This window comes from Chanos chanos, chromosome 8, assembly GCF_902362185.1.
Source record: "Chanos chanos chromosome 8, fChaCha1.1, whole genome shotgun sequence".
Classification (NCBI taxonomy): Eukaryota; Metazoa; Chordata; class Actinopteri; order Gonorynchiformes; family Chanidae; genus Chanos; species Chanos chanos.
The window spans coordinates 24,618,010-24,634,976 of NC_044502.1; the positions used below are offsets into that span (position 1 = coordinate 24,618,010).

Sequence of the window (16,967 nt, forward strand, 5' to 3'; positions counted from 1 at the left end):
ACACATTTTCATCCAAGAGTTATATAAGAGTTGACCTTAACCGCTTCTGATTTATAAAACGTATTGAACTGGTTTAGTTCGATGACTGCTTATTTTATACACTAATATAATCAGTGTCACTCTGACATTATTTATTAACTTTCGGTGCTAGATTATTAATAAGTAAGTAAGTAAATAAGTAAACAAATAAACAAGCAAGCAAGCAAATTATCAAGCAAGCAGGGAGAGTGGAGCTGCTGCGTTCACGACATCTGGGACACTCGTAAACACAAGCTTCTTAGAGGCAAATGCAATCGAATGCCCCTCTAACTCTTAATTACTTGTAGGAAACTCGTTGCCCCTGGTTCGATTTCCGCCAATTACAGCTGTTTAACGTTATTTTAATGGGACTCGCACATTGCAATTAATTCTAATGAAACCTAAATTTCACCTGACGTATTTCGCTTAATTTCGCTTTTTTATTAAAAAGTGAAAGCAACTCGGGATAAACTTCTTAATGAGAAAGGAGCAGCACAAGAACGAGCTACTCCGCGCCGAATGACATTTCCCCACCTCAGAGCACAAGAGTGTACTCAATTGCTATTTCTAAATTCACTCGGGTTTTCGCACTTGATTATGAACGCAGCGACCCAATTTTGTCGCTGATGCAATGTCGTCATCTTTGAGCGACACTCAGTACTATTCCTGATGCAATCAAAGCATAATTCATGAGACAATGCGCATCTCGCCTTAGAATCTCGTTATAAGAGACGTGTTTCAAAGATTATACAGCGCCGTTAATACTTTCTAAGGGGTTTTATACATAGTATAGTTGAACATCCTTAATAGTTGCTCAATACACAGCACATAGTGGCATTTTTAACGTCAGACGGCTTTGCAGCTAACCACGCAACTGGAAAACAGTTGGTTGTGACTTAGTAGATGTTTAAAATGGACAGCGAATTTCAGAGGGACGGAAGAGTCCTTGACCTCACAGATGATGCCTGGAGAGAGGACCGTCTCCCATATGAAGATGTTACCATCCCATTGGTAAGAACGACTAAAAGAAAATAGATAACGTATTGGCTCCTATCAACTCGTATCAGCTCCTAAAGTCATCTCACTCTTTATTTAATTTACTCTTTTCCTGTGTCACTCGTGCTAACTAACGTTTTACATAGGTAGTTCGCAGAAATGAGGGCAAACCAAACAGAAATAAACAGAATTTTTTAGTCAGACGAGGAGCCGGCTACAGATCTTAGGGTTCTGCACCTACTATGACATCCACAGTTAAAATTCTCGGTCGTAAATAATGTAAACTGTTCATGTTAGAGGACTTACTGAGTGTATACTTTGAGAGGTCACGCTGCTATGTTGTCCTTCCTCTGAGATAGTATTGAATTGCAGTGGTGTACACGTCTAGAAGGACTGGTGTCTTCATATTGTAAACAGACAACTTTTAAGTTACGCGTTTGTAAGTGGCCACACGGGGTTGGAGAAGTGGGAATTAGTTTGTAAACGAACTTGCTTGCTAACCCAAGTCAATTTTCATTCTCTCTGTTTTTCCTTAACTTAGAGCGAACTCCCTGAAGCGGAGCAAGAAAACGGCGGGTCGACGGAGTCTGTAAAAGAGCAAGAAATGAAATGGTCCGATCTAGCACTGCAAAGTCTGCACGAGAACACTCCAAACACCGGGACGTGACAGACCACCACCTAACGGACATACACAACAGCTGCCGCCGTCATGACTGAGTCTTTGTTTCCAAATGTCACTGTAACTCATTGGTTAGACAATATTTCAAAGTTAGGCTGTATAAAATAAAAACTAAAACAATGATTAAACATGTATGAGAAGAGTGGTGGGAATGCTTCTGTTGATTTAAGGCAGTTTTAGTTCCTGTTTTAGCAACATTAGTGTTTTGCTGTAAACGTTATGCTATATATATATATATATATATATATGGTAGGGTTCTGTGGGAATTGTAGGCATTTTTTTTTTTTTCTTTTATACAGTGCTCACCCAGATGCAGGATTGTATCTTTCACAGACTTTCTTACCAACTCTGAATGATTCTTCTTAAAACTAATATATGGACATATTGCAGTTACTAGTCCATGCAGGCCAAACCGACAAGAGGGGAAGAAAGTCTTGACTTTAGTCACTCATTTTTTGGATCAACACTTCATTAAACCATCAGGGTAAGCACAGTGAGCTTGCTAGAGGTTCTAAAGGCAGCTAAAGGCATTGATCTGTATGTGTCTGTCATCCACATAAGACAAGTAAGAGACATTGTATGTTTGGGTATGGCAGCACTGTACTGGTGTTATTCATATCACATGCATTTTGGTAAATATTTGATGGTTGCTTAGATATTTTATCTTGCAGCACTCATGGAAAATGTTTCCTGATTTAATTGCTTCAAATACATTTTAAGCATTTTCTTAAAGACATCAATTAACTGACTAAAACAGATACTACCAAGAAGTGTTAAATGACTAAAGCAATGCTTCATGGAATGGTTATGTGGAAATAAGAGAACAGGCACGAAACTGATAAACTAAATTAAGTTACATCCAGTTCCTTTGTCTGGACACAAGTTTATTTGATTTTGAAACGGTAACAATGAAATTCTTCCAATGTAAACACAAGGAGCATAAATATAGTTTGACTCAATGCTAATTCAGAACTTGAAAATTTTGTTAAAATATCTAACATTGTTTTTGTTCTCCCTAGATATTAAATAGAGAGATGTTTTCACATTCAGCACCCAACTAGGTGGCTCTGCAGTCAGAAGGGTGGGGGGTGTAAGAATGTCCATTTGACATAAAGCTGAATCATTCCATCCCCTCAGACATAGCCCACTTTCCATGTACATGCTTTGTACCCAGTCTATGAATATACAAGCAGTGTTTGAGTCCTGTATTAAAAATAGTCTTTAAATGGCCAGGCTCAGTTTAGGGGTCTGAACAACTGCTGACACCTGAGATGATGCTACAAGATAGATTTCCCAGGAAAGAACCTTGATGGAAATATTTGTTTTGCTTTCATGGTAGGAGTACCACAAACCTAACTCAGAACAATTATCACTACAAAAATGCATGGAGGCAAATCAAACCGTCACAGCCTCCAGGCTCTTGTCACAGACAATGTAAAAACACTTAGGAGGAAGCATAACATGAGGAGTATTTCTGAACCTGTTAGTTGCACACAGTTTCTTCATTCATTGTTTCTGGCTTCCCTAAAATTGGATTTGAGTACGTACCTTTTGACTCTGACACCAGTACCAACAGTAGCCAGGGAAACAAGGGAATGGAATGGACGATGGGGGCCCTGCTCCCATTCAGTGACAGTCTGTAGTCACTCACAGGTGTCTACACAGCTGCAGCTATTGTCACGGAAACAGCTCTTCTGCACCGCATCATTTGGTGATGCTAAACAGCTGAAATGATGAGTGATTGGCTTCACTCAAAGGCTGACTGGAGAAAGCATATGAGCTAGCCTCACTTACATATACTAAGATGTGAGGCAGATTACATGCAACTATTCCAAATTCTAGGATAAATGGACAGGCCAAACTGGGGGAGGGAAAAGGGCCAGGAGTCACCCTTGTTGACACCTGTGATGATTAGAATCCTTACTCTGGTGTTTGCTGGCAAATGTTTACTCTGTTTTTTGGTGTTTTGTTTTGTTCATGTTTTGTGACATCCTAAAATGCAATTATGGATTCACTGTACCATTAACAGGAAAGCCTGTAACTTGAGTTCAGAATTTCCAAAGGAACAATGTTAGAAATGTCCAATGGCAAAAAATAAACCCCAAGACCTATTTCTTGCCAGAATGAGTTTTTCTGAGAGATGTGTGACTGTGTTGATAGTGTCATAGCATTGATAGTGATCATTAATTCTCACAGAACATAGGTCAAACATCATTTTCACAATTAGATGGATGTAGAACTATTTGCACTTGGTAAACCTGTGAAAATCACATACATTGGATTTGAAAATGTAAACAAAAAAGGGAAATCAGTAAATGCTGGTCTATTGCAATTAGTCTACATGTTAGAAAAATGACAATTCACAAAAAGGCCACTTTAAAAATGTGTCAGCAAGGGTGAATCTTCCCTTTAAACTTTAAAACTGGTCCCATGACAGTGCCAATCATATGAAAATCTTTATTCATTCTTCACATAGGCCACCCAAACAATATTTCCACTGTTACTCCAAACACTTCTCTAGTCAACATAGGAAAGTCAAAGGTCAATCATAAGAGTGTACAATGAGAACAAATATCTGATTACTCCACTGATAAAACAAGTACCTCTAAAGAAAACACTGAACAAATGCAGGGCATCAGCACGGGTCATGAAATAATGAAACAAGCTCTCTTCACTTCTCATTTTTACACCAATATACCGTTACTCACATAGACCACAGTGTTTAATGGACTCCACGGCCCTTTCATTACATCAGGCTTCCCGGTGTAGAGGTCCAGCAAAACAGTCTGTCTCTACCTTAACGGCGTTCTTATTAGGAAGAATTTTCCATCAGCTATGGAAAATACAGATGTTTCTGCCAAATTATTTCCCTGGACTATATGCCATCCTCCACAGATATAAACACAGATATTTCAGGCTGTTTGGAACATTTTAGAATAATGAGGTTATCAGAGGAACTATACAGAGAACATGTCACGGCGTTAAATCTAACAGTACCTGTTGAATATTAATGGAGATAATTCTGGGTGAATGTTAAAGTGCTTGTTTAACAATCACTTTATCAGAAGTGTTCCATTAAACATTGAGGCTTTTACTGGGCAGACAGATTTAACACTGGGGCCACGTCAGTTTCTGTTGTTCCCTTGCGTTTTTTTTTTTTTTTTAAGAGTGCATGGAGGGTGAAGGTGAAAAACTATTATAATTTCCTCAAATGAACACTGCCACTCTCAACATCAGTCATCCACAGACAAACTCATAAAACTCTTTCCTTGGTCTGTAAGTTCTGTAAAATGTTTGGTCCCTCTTACACAAGAACATCTTCACTAAAGACAGTTCTTTTTTTCTTTAAAAACTGTACCACTCAATACAGTTTGTTTCATAGCAAAAATACATTTATGCAAGAATGGCACAGCAAAAGTTTCGATGAAAAATGTTGATTTTTTGAGTTTCCAACACCATGGAGAGTTTATGTGTAAGGGTTAGCTGTTGCCACCTAGTTGAGTACATCGATGGTAGAAGGTGGGTGTGATGACTCTACACAGACACCCCCCCTCATCCACAATTTTACTGTAACAACCAGAAAGTACACAGTGGATATGAAGTTACACAGAACTGTTCTGTAAGATATAGATTACATGCATTTCTAAAATGCAAACCTGAATCCCTCCTTATATCAGATCCCAGGCCTCCTCTAAAATATCAATATAATAATATAACAATCCCTTATCAGCAGTAGTTATTTTTTTCCTTTGCTGAGATATACATGACTTTTGTGGTTCAGATTCATGTTTTGTTTCTTATTATCTGTATGTCTGGATGCTCAGGCACCTCTCGCAATCACAATGCGGCTTTTTAATAGACAACTGAAGAACCTGCGATACATTCAGCACAGTAAAAAGTCTTTTACGTTTTTTTTTGGGGGGGGGGGGGTTTGTACAACATCCCATTTTAAAAAATTCAAGGAAAATGGATGGAAACAGTAAGGAGACAGTCCACTGTCCTGCAGAGGCTGCTGAAATCTCACTCTATCTTCTTTAACAACGTCAAAAGGCTCATTAAAGTGTTCTTGAAAAGTCTGCTCACTCTGTGTTTATCTCTGTCTCAGGCCTCTGCATGGCCAGCTCAGCCTGGACAAAGGCACCCTGTCCCAAGGCAGTGGAGTACACACGGTTACTGTGCGAGGCCGAAAACTCAGTGGTTGAGAAGGAACAGGGTCCTCCCCGGCTTGTTACGGGGGTCTGTGACTGAGGTACTGGGTGGTAGTCGTCCAGGTTATCGTAGTGGGACTGCACTGTCACGGTGTTTTGTCTCTGGGACTGGTGGCTGTAAGGTCCGCCACAGTCTCTGTTCAGGCTCTCTGGCACATGAGAAGGCAGCTGATTGTACTGCTGCTGCTCTCTGACCACATGTGACCTTTCAGGTTTGGGAGGGGGTACAGGTTTCACAGGCACAGTCTGTTTGTCATCTTCACCGCTGCCACCGACGATTTTGACCCTACCTGTGTGCCTTTCCGGATCAGGCCGGTCGTAACGAGGCGGAAAGCCCCTTGGCTCTGTGTGCTCCTGCCAGTGTTTAACGCTGACGCCTGCACTTGGCTGCTTGTCTGTTGGCTCAAACTTGGAATCAGAACGTGCAGCCTCCTGCAGATGCTGCAGGCTCCGTTGGGCTTGATGTGAATGAGAGGACTGGTGGGCCCTAGAGCTACTTTGTTTAGACGCAAAAGCTTTGTCACTCATACCATTTCCCGCGCAGTGCTTCTCCGTTTCCATATACATAAGAATGTCTGGGTCTGGGATCATGTGTCTGGGGGCATGCTGTGATACAGGTCCCATGTTGTACCGCCCATCCTTTCCCTCAGCGCCCACGAAACCGGCCTTACCGGGATCAGACTTACTGCGCAAGTGGAACATTTCCAAGCCCCCCATATCACCAGGGATGAAGGGTCCCACGTTGTCGTATTGAGACATGACAGGAGCTTTGACCTTTTGCCTTGCTCGACTCTCTCGCCGAATGGAGTGCATTCGAAGCCTCTCTGCCTCCTCCAGGTCCCACGGAAAGTAGAACGCTCCCTTTGAGCCGTAGAGAGGAGGCATGTCTCTGCTGACAAAGCTGTGCTCCTTCCCAGCTGGGAACATGTGGCGAGACAGGTAATGATAGGCTCCGGACTTGCCCCCAGACCTGCTGAGGTGAGGTCCAAGGTCTCGCCCACTGAACGAGTGGAAGTGTCGTAAGCGGATGGTCCCATAATGGTCTACGTCGTAATAAGGGGCATCAAGAGGATGGGAACTAGTATAGGGGCTATACCGGTACTGAACTCTCCCGTTCTCAAAATAAGGCTGCAGCTGAGTGACATGATAATCGACCTGGGAAGGCTGCTGGTAAGACTTGCAGTGGTAGACTGGGCGCTGGCAGTAAAACAGTTCATCGTCAGGAGGAACTTCGGTTCTGGAGATTGGCACAGAGCGGATGGCCGTGGGCGGCACATGTAATGAATGAACCCTGCGAATGGTGGGGTACATAGCAGGACCGTCCATGGAGCTATAGGCATGGCTGCGGTGAATGGTTGGGCCTGGAGAGATGTACTCACCTCTTGGTGGTCCACGAGACTTAATGGAGTGGTGGAAGGACCTGGGTCCAATAGTGTTGTATTGGCTGTCGTTTCTGGTACCATAGGGAATCTGTGGCTCTGATTTGGACACGTAAGGGAGCTGTGGGGGCACGCTCTCAGGTCGATAATGGTAACCCATGGGTGAGTGCCCTACAGGGATGACCCTGTGGTGGTAATAAGCCTCCCCAGTGGGCTCCATTAGTGCTGCCTCTCCCTTGGAGTGGTAAACATAAGCTGACTGATGAGTGGAAGACTTATGAGGGTGCGGGTGAGGATGAGGTAGAGCCTCTTCACCTGAACCTGGAACAGAGGCCTCTGCTAAGACAGCGTGAAAGTTAGCTGCGCTGCCCGCCTCTGTCTTGCTGAGGGCCGCTGTAGCAAGTTTACTTTCGATCGAGCGAACTGGCGGAGTCGGCGGCTTGGCTCCATGACCATGGTGATGGGGAACACTCTCTACTTGTAACTGCACAGGCTTAATAGCCTCCCATGGTTTCTCCACAGTGTCAGCCGGTGCTGCAAGAGTAGGTGCGATCCTGGCATTGGGCTGGGACTGAAGCTGTGGCTGGTGTGCAGAATGGGTCTGAGGCTGTGGGTGTGGGTAGGGCTTTGATTGACAGTGCTGGTGGGAGTGACTTTGCATTTGGAGCTGTGGCTGGAGAATGGCAACTGGCTGTTCAGAGTGCTTGGAGGGCACAGATTCAGAGGTTTTAGAGACCAGAGGTGGCTGGACATCTTCACTCAAATGAATCTGTAGAAAAAAAGCAAAACCCATTCATTAATCATGACCACTCCTTGTGTGTATGGTACTCACACATCACTGCAACCTATCCAGTTTGCTTACCTCAGAGCAGGACTGTGGCGTGTCTTCAGTCGTCTTGGCACTGCTGATAGAGGGTGTGGTGGGGGCAGCAGTGATGGGGTCAGAGTGTCCACTGACAGAAAATTGAGTGACAGCAGGTGGCTGTCTCTCCGGACTCTTATGTGTAGGGGATGCTTGAGCAGGCTGGCCAGTAGGAGCTACGCTCTGCCTCATATCCACCTGCGAGATAACCTCTTGGCTATCACAGGAGATGGTGGCCCTGCTGTCCGTGCCCAGGAGCAGGCTGGTGGACTGAGGTTTTTCAGTTGGGGTGCAGGGAGGAGGAGGTGAGGAACAGACTGGAATTTGTGGTGAGTTGGCCCTGTCTTCTGAGGAGAGCTGTGACTGCAGGGGGAGGGTGTCCAGTGACTCATGTGGCCTACTGGGAGTTAGTGGAGCCAGGGGTTCAGATGGTCTCCTCTGGCAGAGAATGGTGGCCTGCTGGGCAGATTCTGCTAGGGCGAGGGCCAACATACGGGCGGTGTTCTTTGGTGGGGGGTTGGATGGAAGGATGGAAACTGAGGTGACTGGGATGGGGCCCTTTGTGGAATCCAGAGCTCCTGGTAAGGGACAAAATAGAGGGAACGAAAGCTCAGGAAAAAGTAGGCTGATTTTCAAGAACATAGGGAGCTAGCACACACGGACCTCTTGTATCTTGGTGATAAGGTTTTATACACACAGCCCTTTCATGCAAAGTGTTAAAGCAACAGGCCTGGGACACTAAACCTAAAAATGAAAGAATTGCTTTTTAATGAGGAATAAAGTTGGTAATGCAAAAAGTGCTGCACCAGTACAAGAATTCTGCATCCGAGATAATCAACACATATTTGCACGCCAGTGATTCTTACTTTGTCCACTTTGCATACATACAGACTGCAACCAAGTGAATAACAGTTGGCATCATATTAATGTGAAGTTTATCAATCAATTGGACTGTCACCTTCACACGCAATTTCCAAGTCCTCAACCAAATTAATTTTACCTACCCAAATTATAGCACATGTCAGTTCTTAGGAATTAAAATGGTAGCAATGAGAGGGCAGCACTGAGGGACTCCTGTTCAAAGAAATTCTGTGCTGAGCTGAAAGCATTGTTATTGTTTTGCGATTCCTGGCGTAAAAAGATACCCTATAAGGGAAGCATTTCAAATTTATCTCAGGTGAATTGTAATTATAAAAAGTAATATCATGGTAATATGTTAACACTGACAACCATTTCACCACTTCAAATGTAATAAATTACACTGACAGTACAAATAAAACACTCAACGAAAGCATCCTACGTCTCACTGCAATGACAGAATGAAATTGCTTAGAGGTATCTTGGGAGCAAAAATTCAGATGAATTATGAAGACTGGTCTTGGTGTTAGAAATATTGTGCTCAATCACTGTTAAAAGCTGCTGTCAACACTTTTTAACTGTATCACCAATATTACTTATAAAGGTCCACTCAATTCAAACAATATGACTGCCTCAAAACCCATCATTCAAATTTTTAGCCATAACCTAACATCAGGCTTATGCAAATAACATGGTTTTCAGCAATTACCCTTCATTCACAATAGGATTCTGACATTCTCATGCATCACTGATAACTAGGTAAACCAATATGGTCACTCTCATCCTTAGGACAAAGTTGACTGTGATGACCTCCATTGACTTGTGTCTGTGTTAAGAGATGCACTCACCTGTCTGACTGCTTTCAGATCGGGTAAGCCCTTGTAACTCCACATCAGCTCCATGTCTAGCATCCGCACTCTCAGTGGCAGCAGCTTTAGACATGAGTTCAATCTGTATGGCTTCACTCAGAGGGAGCTCACAGACTTTCAGTGACAAACAGCTCAGCTGGCCTGGAGAATCTGGGGGTACTGAAGGAGAAGAGGACGGCTGGAAATCCAGGCACTCTGCCCCTTTACCAGGCAAAGAGAGAGACAAGGGCTCTGAGATGCCCAGCTGCGCTGTGTTGGCAGGTGACCAGCTCGTGGTTTTCTCTGAGGAAGAGGCTGAGATGATGTCCTTATCATCAGCTTTGCGCCTTAAGTCTGGACTGAGTTCAGTGGACAAACATGGACTACTAGCCTTTTCATGACTGGGTGAGGCAGGCTCTGATCCACTGGCAACACCAGTACTCCTCTTCAGACTGATGGCATCTCCTGTGTCAGGTGACGGAAGTTCTGGCTCAGTGACAGGCAGGCTACACTGGAAGGACATGGGGTCGAAGTCTAGAGTGGCCATGCCAATGTCAGGGGGGCTCAGATCCACATCATCAGCAGAGCGTGGGGGTGAGATGAGTGCTGGTACACAAATCGGGCCATCATCCACAGCTCCATCATCTGGTTCCAGGTTGTCGTATGAGTTGCAGTGCTGTCTGCTGTCCAGGAGATCCCCATTAAAGGAGGCCGACAGGGCGTCACTGCTGGAGCGAGGTCGACGGGGTCGATACAGTTTAGACTCTCCTGTTTAGGAAATACACAATAGCAACTTCACTTTACAACATCACTCATGTGGCATATGTTATTATCGGGGATTTCACTTTAAATTTTCCTGTAAAAAGCTCTAACATCAGTGCTGGATTTATATACCTTCAACGTTATGTAATGATGTCAGAGACTCCTCGCTTTTGGCCGATCGAAGAGTCCCAGTATCTCCTCGGCCTCCTGAGCACAAGCAGAAACAGTCAACATTAAAGCTAAAAATGAGAGCCGGTTGAAACACGATCACTATTCCCAAGAAACCAATGCTGCAAAACTTGTAATATGACCAATGAAAAATCTGATGACGGCAGGTGGAGAAGAAGATGCCTAACCTGCTAGGGCCATGGCCTTGAGCTCGTTTGGTTCACTGGGGTTGCGGTGCAGTTTGCGTTTGGACATGGATGACGACTTGCCCAGGTTGAAAAAAGACCGCCAGCTACCCACTGGAGACTTCTTGGATTTCATGGGTGGTCTTTTCCTACACGAGATAAAGAACATACATCAAAATAAACTTGGTGGTCGGTGTCCAGGTGAAACACAGTCCTTTCTCCTCGCCAAAACAAAATAGCTACTGTGGTAGTGACACGAATTAGGAACACCTAAAAACCCAGGGGTCAGGAAACCTCACTGAAAAAGTGGCTATCAAAAGAAAGAAAGTCAGCAACTGTGCATAAGAGTATTATTCTGAAAGGACAGGATCTCTGTAAACCTTTTCAAACAGAGACAGCACTCTTGGAATTCTTTTCAGGGAGTTGTTGTTTTTTTTTTGGGGGGGGGGGGGGGGGGGGGTTGAGACAACTTATTGTACTTTACTTTGTTCCCTCCAGCTGAGCATGCTTTATAAGATGTTTTCTGTTCACAGAAGAGGTGAGGGCAGAGGCTGGTACACATTACTCCTTTAAAAGCTACTGTCTGACATTAAATCAGACAAGCTTATCAGAAACAGGTTTCAGAGGGTGTGACAATCCATGGCCATCTGATAAGACAGAGAAACATGGAAAATCTTGTGCTGATGTAAGGTGCCATACCTCTCGGTGGGAAACTCGATGACTGTGTGGAACTTGCCCTGTAAAGCTGCAGGGCCCTCTCCCACCTCAATGTACTTGCTGTCTGCAGTGACAGGAGAGTTAATCTGGGCCTGGGTGCGGGCTTGCGCCTCCTCCAGGGTCAGCAGTTTAGTGGAAGGGGAGGGGACCAGCAGAGATTTTGGACGAGATAACGAGTTGTGTCCTGTAGAGGAATAGGACAAGGAACAGGATCCAAAACATTCAGTGTGGTACAGAAATGTGGCATAGAAACATCAGTCACACTGTAAAAACAGGGAAATACACAGACAAAAGTATTTGTCTTCATGATCTTGCTGTTTTTTTGGGTTTTTTTTTCAAGGAAGCATTTGAGTGCAGTGCTATCAGATGACTGAACGATGTTTACAGTGTTACACTGTGCCTGGTCCTGTGACATACCTGCTCCTTCTCTGATTAGTGAGCTCAGCTTGGGGCTGAAGAGCACGTCCACATGGTTCAGGATGAACTCCACCACCACTGATTGTATGCGCACCTCCATAAACGCCGCCGTTCCACTGAAGCAGGCCGACTCTATCTGTTTGGATCTGGTGGAGGATAAAAGGATATAGAGAGTCACTGGGACTGTGGTACATGTCTTCATTCAGACAGACACACAGACAACTGCAAAGTCCTGAAAGTCCTCTATTCAAATTGAAGTAAACACACATTTTAATATCACGACTACAAGGCAAGTCTTTAAAGAAGGAATGACCTAGCATTACTGAAAACTGCACTGAGTTTCATATAGAGTTTTCTGGCAGTGGTGGGCAGTTGTTGATGCCTCCATGCAGATGCAAAATTACCTGAGCAGGTTGGGTGCCCAGACGATAGCCAGGTTCTTACTGTGCATGTTAGTTACATAGCTGAATGTTGCCAAATGAGACAAATGCCTCATAAGGAACTCCAGAGTCCTGAGAACACAAACCGTCATACACATACAGTCATCAAATAAATGTGTTTTTGCCTTACAGTAGAATTTAACCTTTTTTTAAACCTTAAACATGGTCCCTTCTAGTACGTCACCTCAGAGAGGAAAGAACTCAACTTGAAAGCTGCTTTAATAAAATTAAATAAATATTTTTGACAACAAATAGACTGAAACATTACACTAAAAACATATCTCTTTAAATTAATACTAATTCAGGCTCTAAATCTACCAATAAAAGAATGCCACTGCATCATAGATGCTGTGTTCGTGTGGTCTGGCGGTCTGCAGAGGGCACTGTAGTCTGTCTCTGACCTGTAATGCGGAGGAGGCAGCTGTTGGATGACATCATGTATTTTGATTAGCCTTTCCTCGTCCGTTGCTGCTGACACGGCCTCCTGTAGGGTGAGAGAAAAGGGTGGGGGATCCATTTAGAGTTCGCACAGAGATGCTTTCAGCAAAAACACCCTCTGTACAAGCAAGCGGATTTATTTTCGCATGACTGTGTATAGCCAAAGACACAAAAGCAGAGGGCTCAGTTCCACTCTTTAAACCTCAAAAACCAGTTGTTCTCCCTCACCCCACTTCCATAGCAACCCCAAAACATTTACACTGTCCTCACAGCTACCTTTCTTTGCTTAAGGGGATTTAATGGCTAGTTGTTGTAATGTCACTGTTTTTATTTGCATATGAATACAAAGAGCCTTTGGCAAAGACAGTATATGAAGCCCTATTTGCAGATCTGGCCATATCTCCTGCATTTTGCATACCAATAAAATGTTCAGGCACCTAACAACACGTACTTAAAACTGACAATTACTTTCCACTACTTTGCATAGCTCAGCCATGGTGCCACAAAGCTCTCTAAAGTAAGATATTAAAGTTTAGGAAGGCAAACTGCAAAAACCACAGTCACACAGGAAAGCATTACACATGACACTCAGTTCTAACTGCCTCTGCTTAAACCCAAACAATGGTTTTACTGCCGGCATGAACTGCCGTGAGGGGGGAAAAGAACAGGCCCACAGTTTTCTTTGGTATGGCTGATGGAAATCCATCTGGGTCACAGGTCCTCACCGAGAATTTCTCATAGAGCTGGTATGTCAGAAGTGGGTTGGGCAGCTCACGGAAGTAGAGCTTGCACAGGGACCCCACACAATGAATATCCTGGATGTAAACATCTTTGGTAAGGTCTGGGACCTGTTCAGAGTCAAACTCATGCCTGCAAACAGAGCATATACAACTCACTGCAATAGATTAATTAAGTTACAGCCCATATAGAACACGGCAGAAAAAAAGACAACAGGCCCTATTTACACAAGTTAAATTTGAGATTGTTTAAAGCAGTGTCTTAACACAGAAATGGTAATGTGAAATCATCGATGGCCCAGGCTGACAAGGCATACATTGTGATGTTGAGTGGATTCTGAAAGCCGCTCCAATAAGTAATCTGTTTACGTAAAACATCAGTTGTGTCCTTTGTAAATCGTCAGGTCCTTTGAAGCATCTCACACACAAACGGCTTCTGGAAATGTTGATCAGGCTAGCTTCATATTTGCTTAATTTTGAAATTACTAATTTCAGTGAGGGGAAGATGTGAGTGAGTGTTATGTATGTAAGCTCTGTTCAGCTCCTCAGATTAACACCACATTACTACAAATGCAAACTGCATCCACTCTACAGGGATAAGACCTCCTGAAAAAAGTTGAACAATGGTGAACATGAGAATCTGTACTGAGAGCTGATATCAAACCCACAGACAGATGAATGTATTTGAGTTTGTCATTTACCGGAGTTTCTGGATGTTGGAAGCAATTCCAGAGAGACGGTATATCCCATCCACGACTCCATGCTTCTCAATAAATTCTGTGCAACTCTTAAGGACCTGAGGAACTGAAGGAGAAGAGAGTTCAGTCAGGATCTTCACTGTATAAACCTTCATTTGACACAATAAACATTTACAGCAGTGCCATTAATGTCACAAAACAAACTCAGAACATTTCATCATCACTGACTTTCAAGAGTCACTCTTGCACAGACATTATTCGTAGTTACAACATTAACTTCCATTGTTATGCTGACGATACTCAGATTTTCTTACCTATCCAGCATAATGACCGCTCTGAATTGGCTAACCTTGAGGCATGTCTTTGTGCTATTAAGGGTTGGATGTCTTCAAATTTCCTGATGCTTAACACAGGCAAGACTGAAATGCTGGTCATTGGTCCCCCTACGCATAAGCATCTTTTTAGTGATCTAACTCTAAATTTTGACAACTGCATCACCTCTCAAAACTCTTCAGCTAAGAACCTTGGTGTGATTTTTGACTCTAGTCTCTCGCTAGTCACTCATATCAAGAACACAACCAAAACGGCCTTTTATCACCTCCGTAACATTGCTAAAATTAGGCCCTTTCTAAGTATGGCTGATGCAGAAATCATTGTTCGCGCATACGTCACGTCTCGCCTCGATTACTGCAATGTTCTTTACTCTGGCCTGCCTGCCTCTAGTACCAATAGTCTTCAGCTGGTCCAGAATGCAGCTGCTAGAATTCTGACCCGAACGAAGAAGTTTGATCACATTAGCCCTGTCCTGGCTTCCCTTCATTGGCTCCCAATTCATGCAAGGGCAGATTTTAAGGTCCTCTTATTAACATTTAAAATTTTACATGGGCTTGCGCCTTCCTACCTGTCTGGCTTAATTACACCCTATAACCCACCTCGCACCCTGCGCTCTCAAGATTCTGGATTATTAGTTATTCCAAGAGTTAAAAAGAAGTCCGCTGGCAACCGAGCCTTTTCCTACCGCTCTCCCTTCCTTTGGAATGGTTTACCGAAAGAAGTTAGAGAAGCAAACTCTCTCAATACCTTTAAAACAAGACTAAAGACTTATCTATTTTCTCGAACTTATGCATGATATAATTTTGATTTGACTTTGTTATACACATGTAAAGCCCTTTGAGACTATAAATAGTGATATTGGGCTCTAAATAAATATTATTATTATCATTATTATTATTATTATTAAAATATAATGGAAGCAGATATTGACATTCCAAAACTGTTGACCCCCTAAGCATAGCATAAGGTAACTTTACACTTTACAAATTTGTAGAATGTGTCTTGAACTGCTGTAAAACCTATTTAATCAGCTTGGAGACAAGGTCATCAGAGCCAGTCCCTACCATTCACAAATCAGACAGGTTCAGTGTTGCACAGTGTTTTTTTAGCAGGGAAGATACACAATTCTGTCCTCTCCTTTGACATTGTATACGGCAGGAAGGACTGGGAAACTGGGCAGTGTTCTAGGAGAGTCAGGTGGCTACCATTCCAGCTGAGCGCTAGGTGCTACAATCCATTCACCACTATGTAGATGTGGCACAAGCTGGAAAGCCTGAGGGAAATGGTCAGTTGGAATCTACTAAAGTCCCCAGATAAATAGGAGGGAAGTACTGTACAACTCCAGGACCAGCGAGCAAGCTAAAACATGTGAATTACTCTCCAAAAGGCAAGGCCAGTGACCTCTCTCTGCATGAAGAAAGAGATAAAAGGGAAAAAGACAGTACCCCACAGAGGAGAGAGAAAGCCAGGCTCTTAAATGGGCTAAAGAATCCGTGAGCCCTTATCTGTCTGCTAGAGACTTCATCTATCAGACAAATCAGCGAGCCCTGAAATCCATGCAGAAAAACAACACAAGGATAACACTGAGGGGCTCCCTCCCCCTACAGCCTCAACACTGCTTTAGCAGACCTCTCACTGGTATACCTGGGATGTACAGGCCACAGGGGAACAGGGAGAGAAATGTCAAAGAGCAGCTGCTCCCTGAATCACTTTACTCATGCTTCTTAACATAAACAAGGAAGAATAAGAAAATAAAAAGCATTTTTATTTGATTTATGTCTATGGTGAGCTAAAATTTCCACAGCACAGAAGGTTCACATTCCAAACTGTCAGCATTTTAATTGCAGCTGCACAAACACATCGCAAACACAAAAACAGTAAAGTGAAACAGTCATCTATTCTTAAAATTAGAGGTGTAATAAGAGTAAAAGTGACTAGGTGAGAACTTTTGGTTGGATGTAAAAACAGACTCATGAAGTGGTTTCAGGCCGGTCTGGACGGCTTGTACCTGTCTTGTTTCCACATCCAGGATGGGCTTTTACAGTAGCAGACACAATGCACCACATGTCAGAAGTGTGAACATTAAAAAAGACAACAAGCTTATGTTACTGTTTATATACACACACACACACACACACACACACACACATATATATATATATACATACATACATACATACATATTAAGGGTGTAATGGTTCTGAAACCAAGATCGAAACCGCAA

General features: G+C 43.3%; 2 protein-coding genes across 2 annotated transcripts in view; one reads left to right on the forward strand and one right to left on the reverse strand.

Annotated features, from left to right (window-relative positions):
• The first annotated feature begins 716 nt into the window (after positions 1–716).
• On the forward strand, positions 717–1,867 carry anapc13 (anaphase promoting complex subunit 13). The gene is made up of 2 exons (XM_030782761.1): positions 717–1,029; positions 1,556–1,867. Exons 1-2 carry the CDS (start codon positions 922–924, stop codon positions 1,679–1,681), a joined length of 234 nt encoding a protein of 77 aa, XP_030638621.1. The 5' UTR covers positions 717–921; the 3' UTR covers positions 1,682–1,867.
• A 3,765-nt stretch (positions 1,868–5,632) lies between these two features.
• Positions 5,633–16,967, reverse strand: part of arhgap32b (Rho GTPase activating protein 32b) — an 85,635-nt gene continuing 74,300 nt past the window's right edge. The window contains exons 16-26 of the mRNA XM_030783003.1: positions 14,414–14,516; positions 13,701–13,845; positions 12,939–13,021; positions 12,502–12,609; positions 12,098–12,243; positions 11,663–11,864; positions 10,967–11,112; positions 10,743–10,817; positions 9,849–10,616; positions 8,143–8,720; positions 5,633–8,049 (exon numbers count right to left, since the gene is read on the reverse strand). Of these exons, the coding sequence (XP_030638863.1) occupies positions 5,773–8,049; positions 8,143–8,720; positions 9,849–10,616; positions 10,743–10,817; positions 10,967–11,112; positions 11,663–11,864; positions 12,098–12,243; positions 12,502–12,609; positions 12,939–13,021; positions 13,701–13,845; positions 14,414–14,516 (4,631 nt within the window). The 3' untranslated portion in view covers positions 5,633–5,772. The remainder of the gene's footprint in view (positions 8,050–8,142; positions 8,721–9,848; positions 10,617–10,742; positions 10,818–10,966; positions 11,113–11,662; positions 11,865–12,097; positions 12,244–12,501; positions 12,610–12,938; positions 13,022–13,700; positions 13,846–14,413; positions 14,517–16,967) is intronic.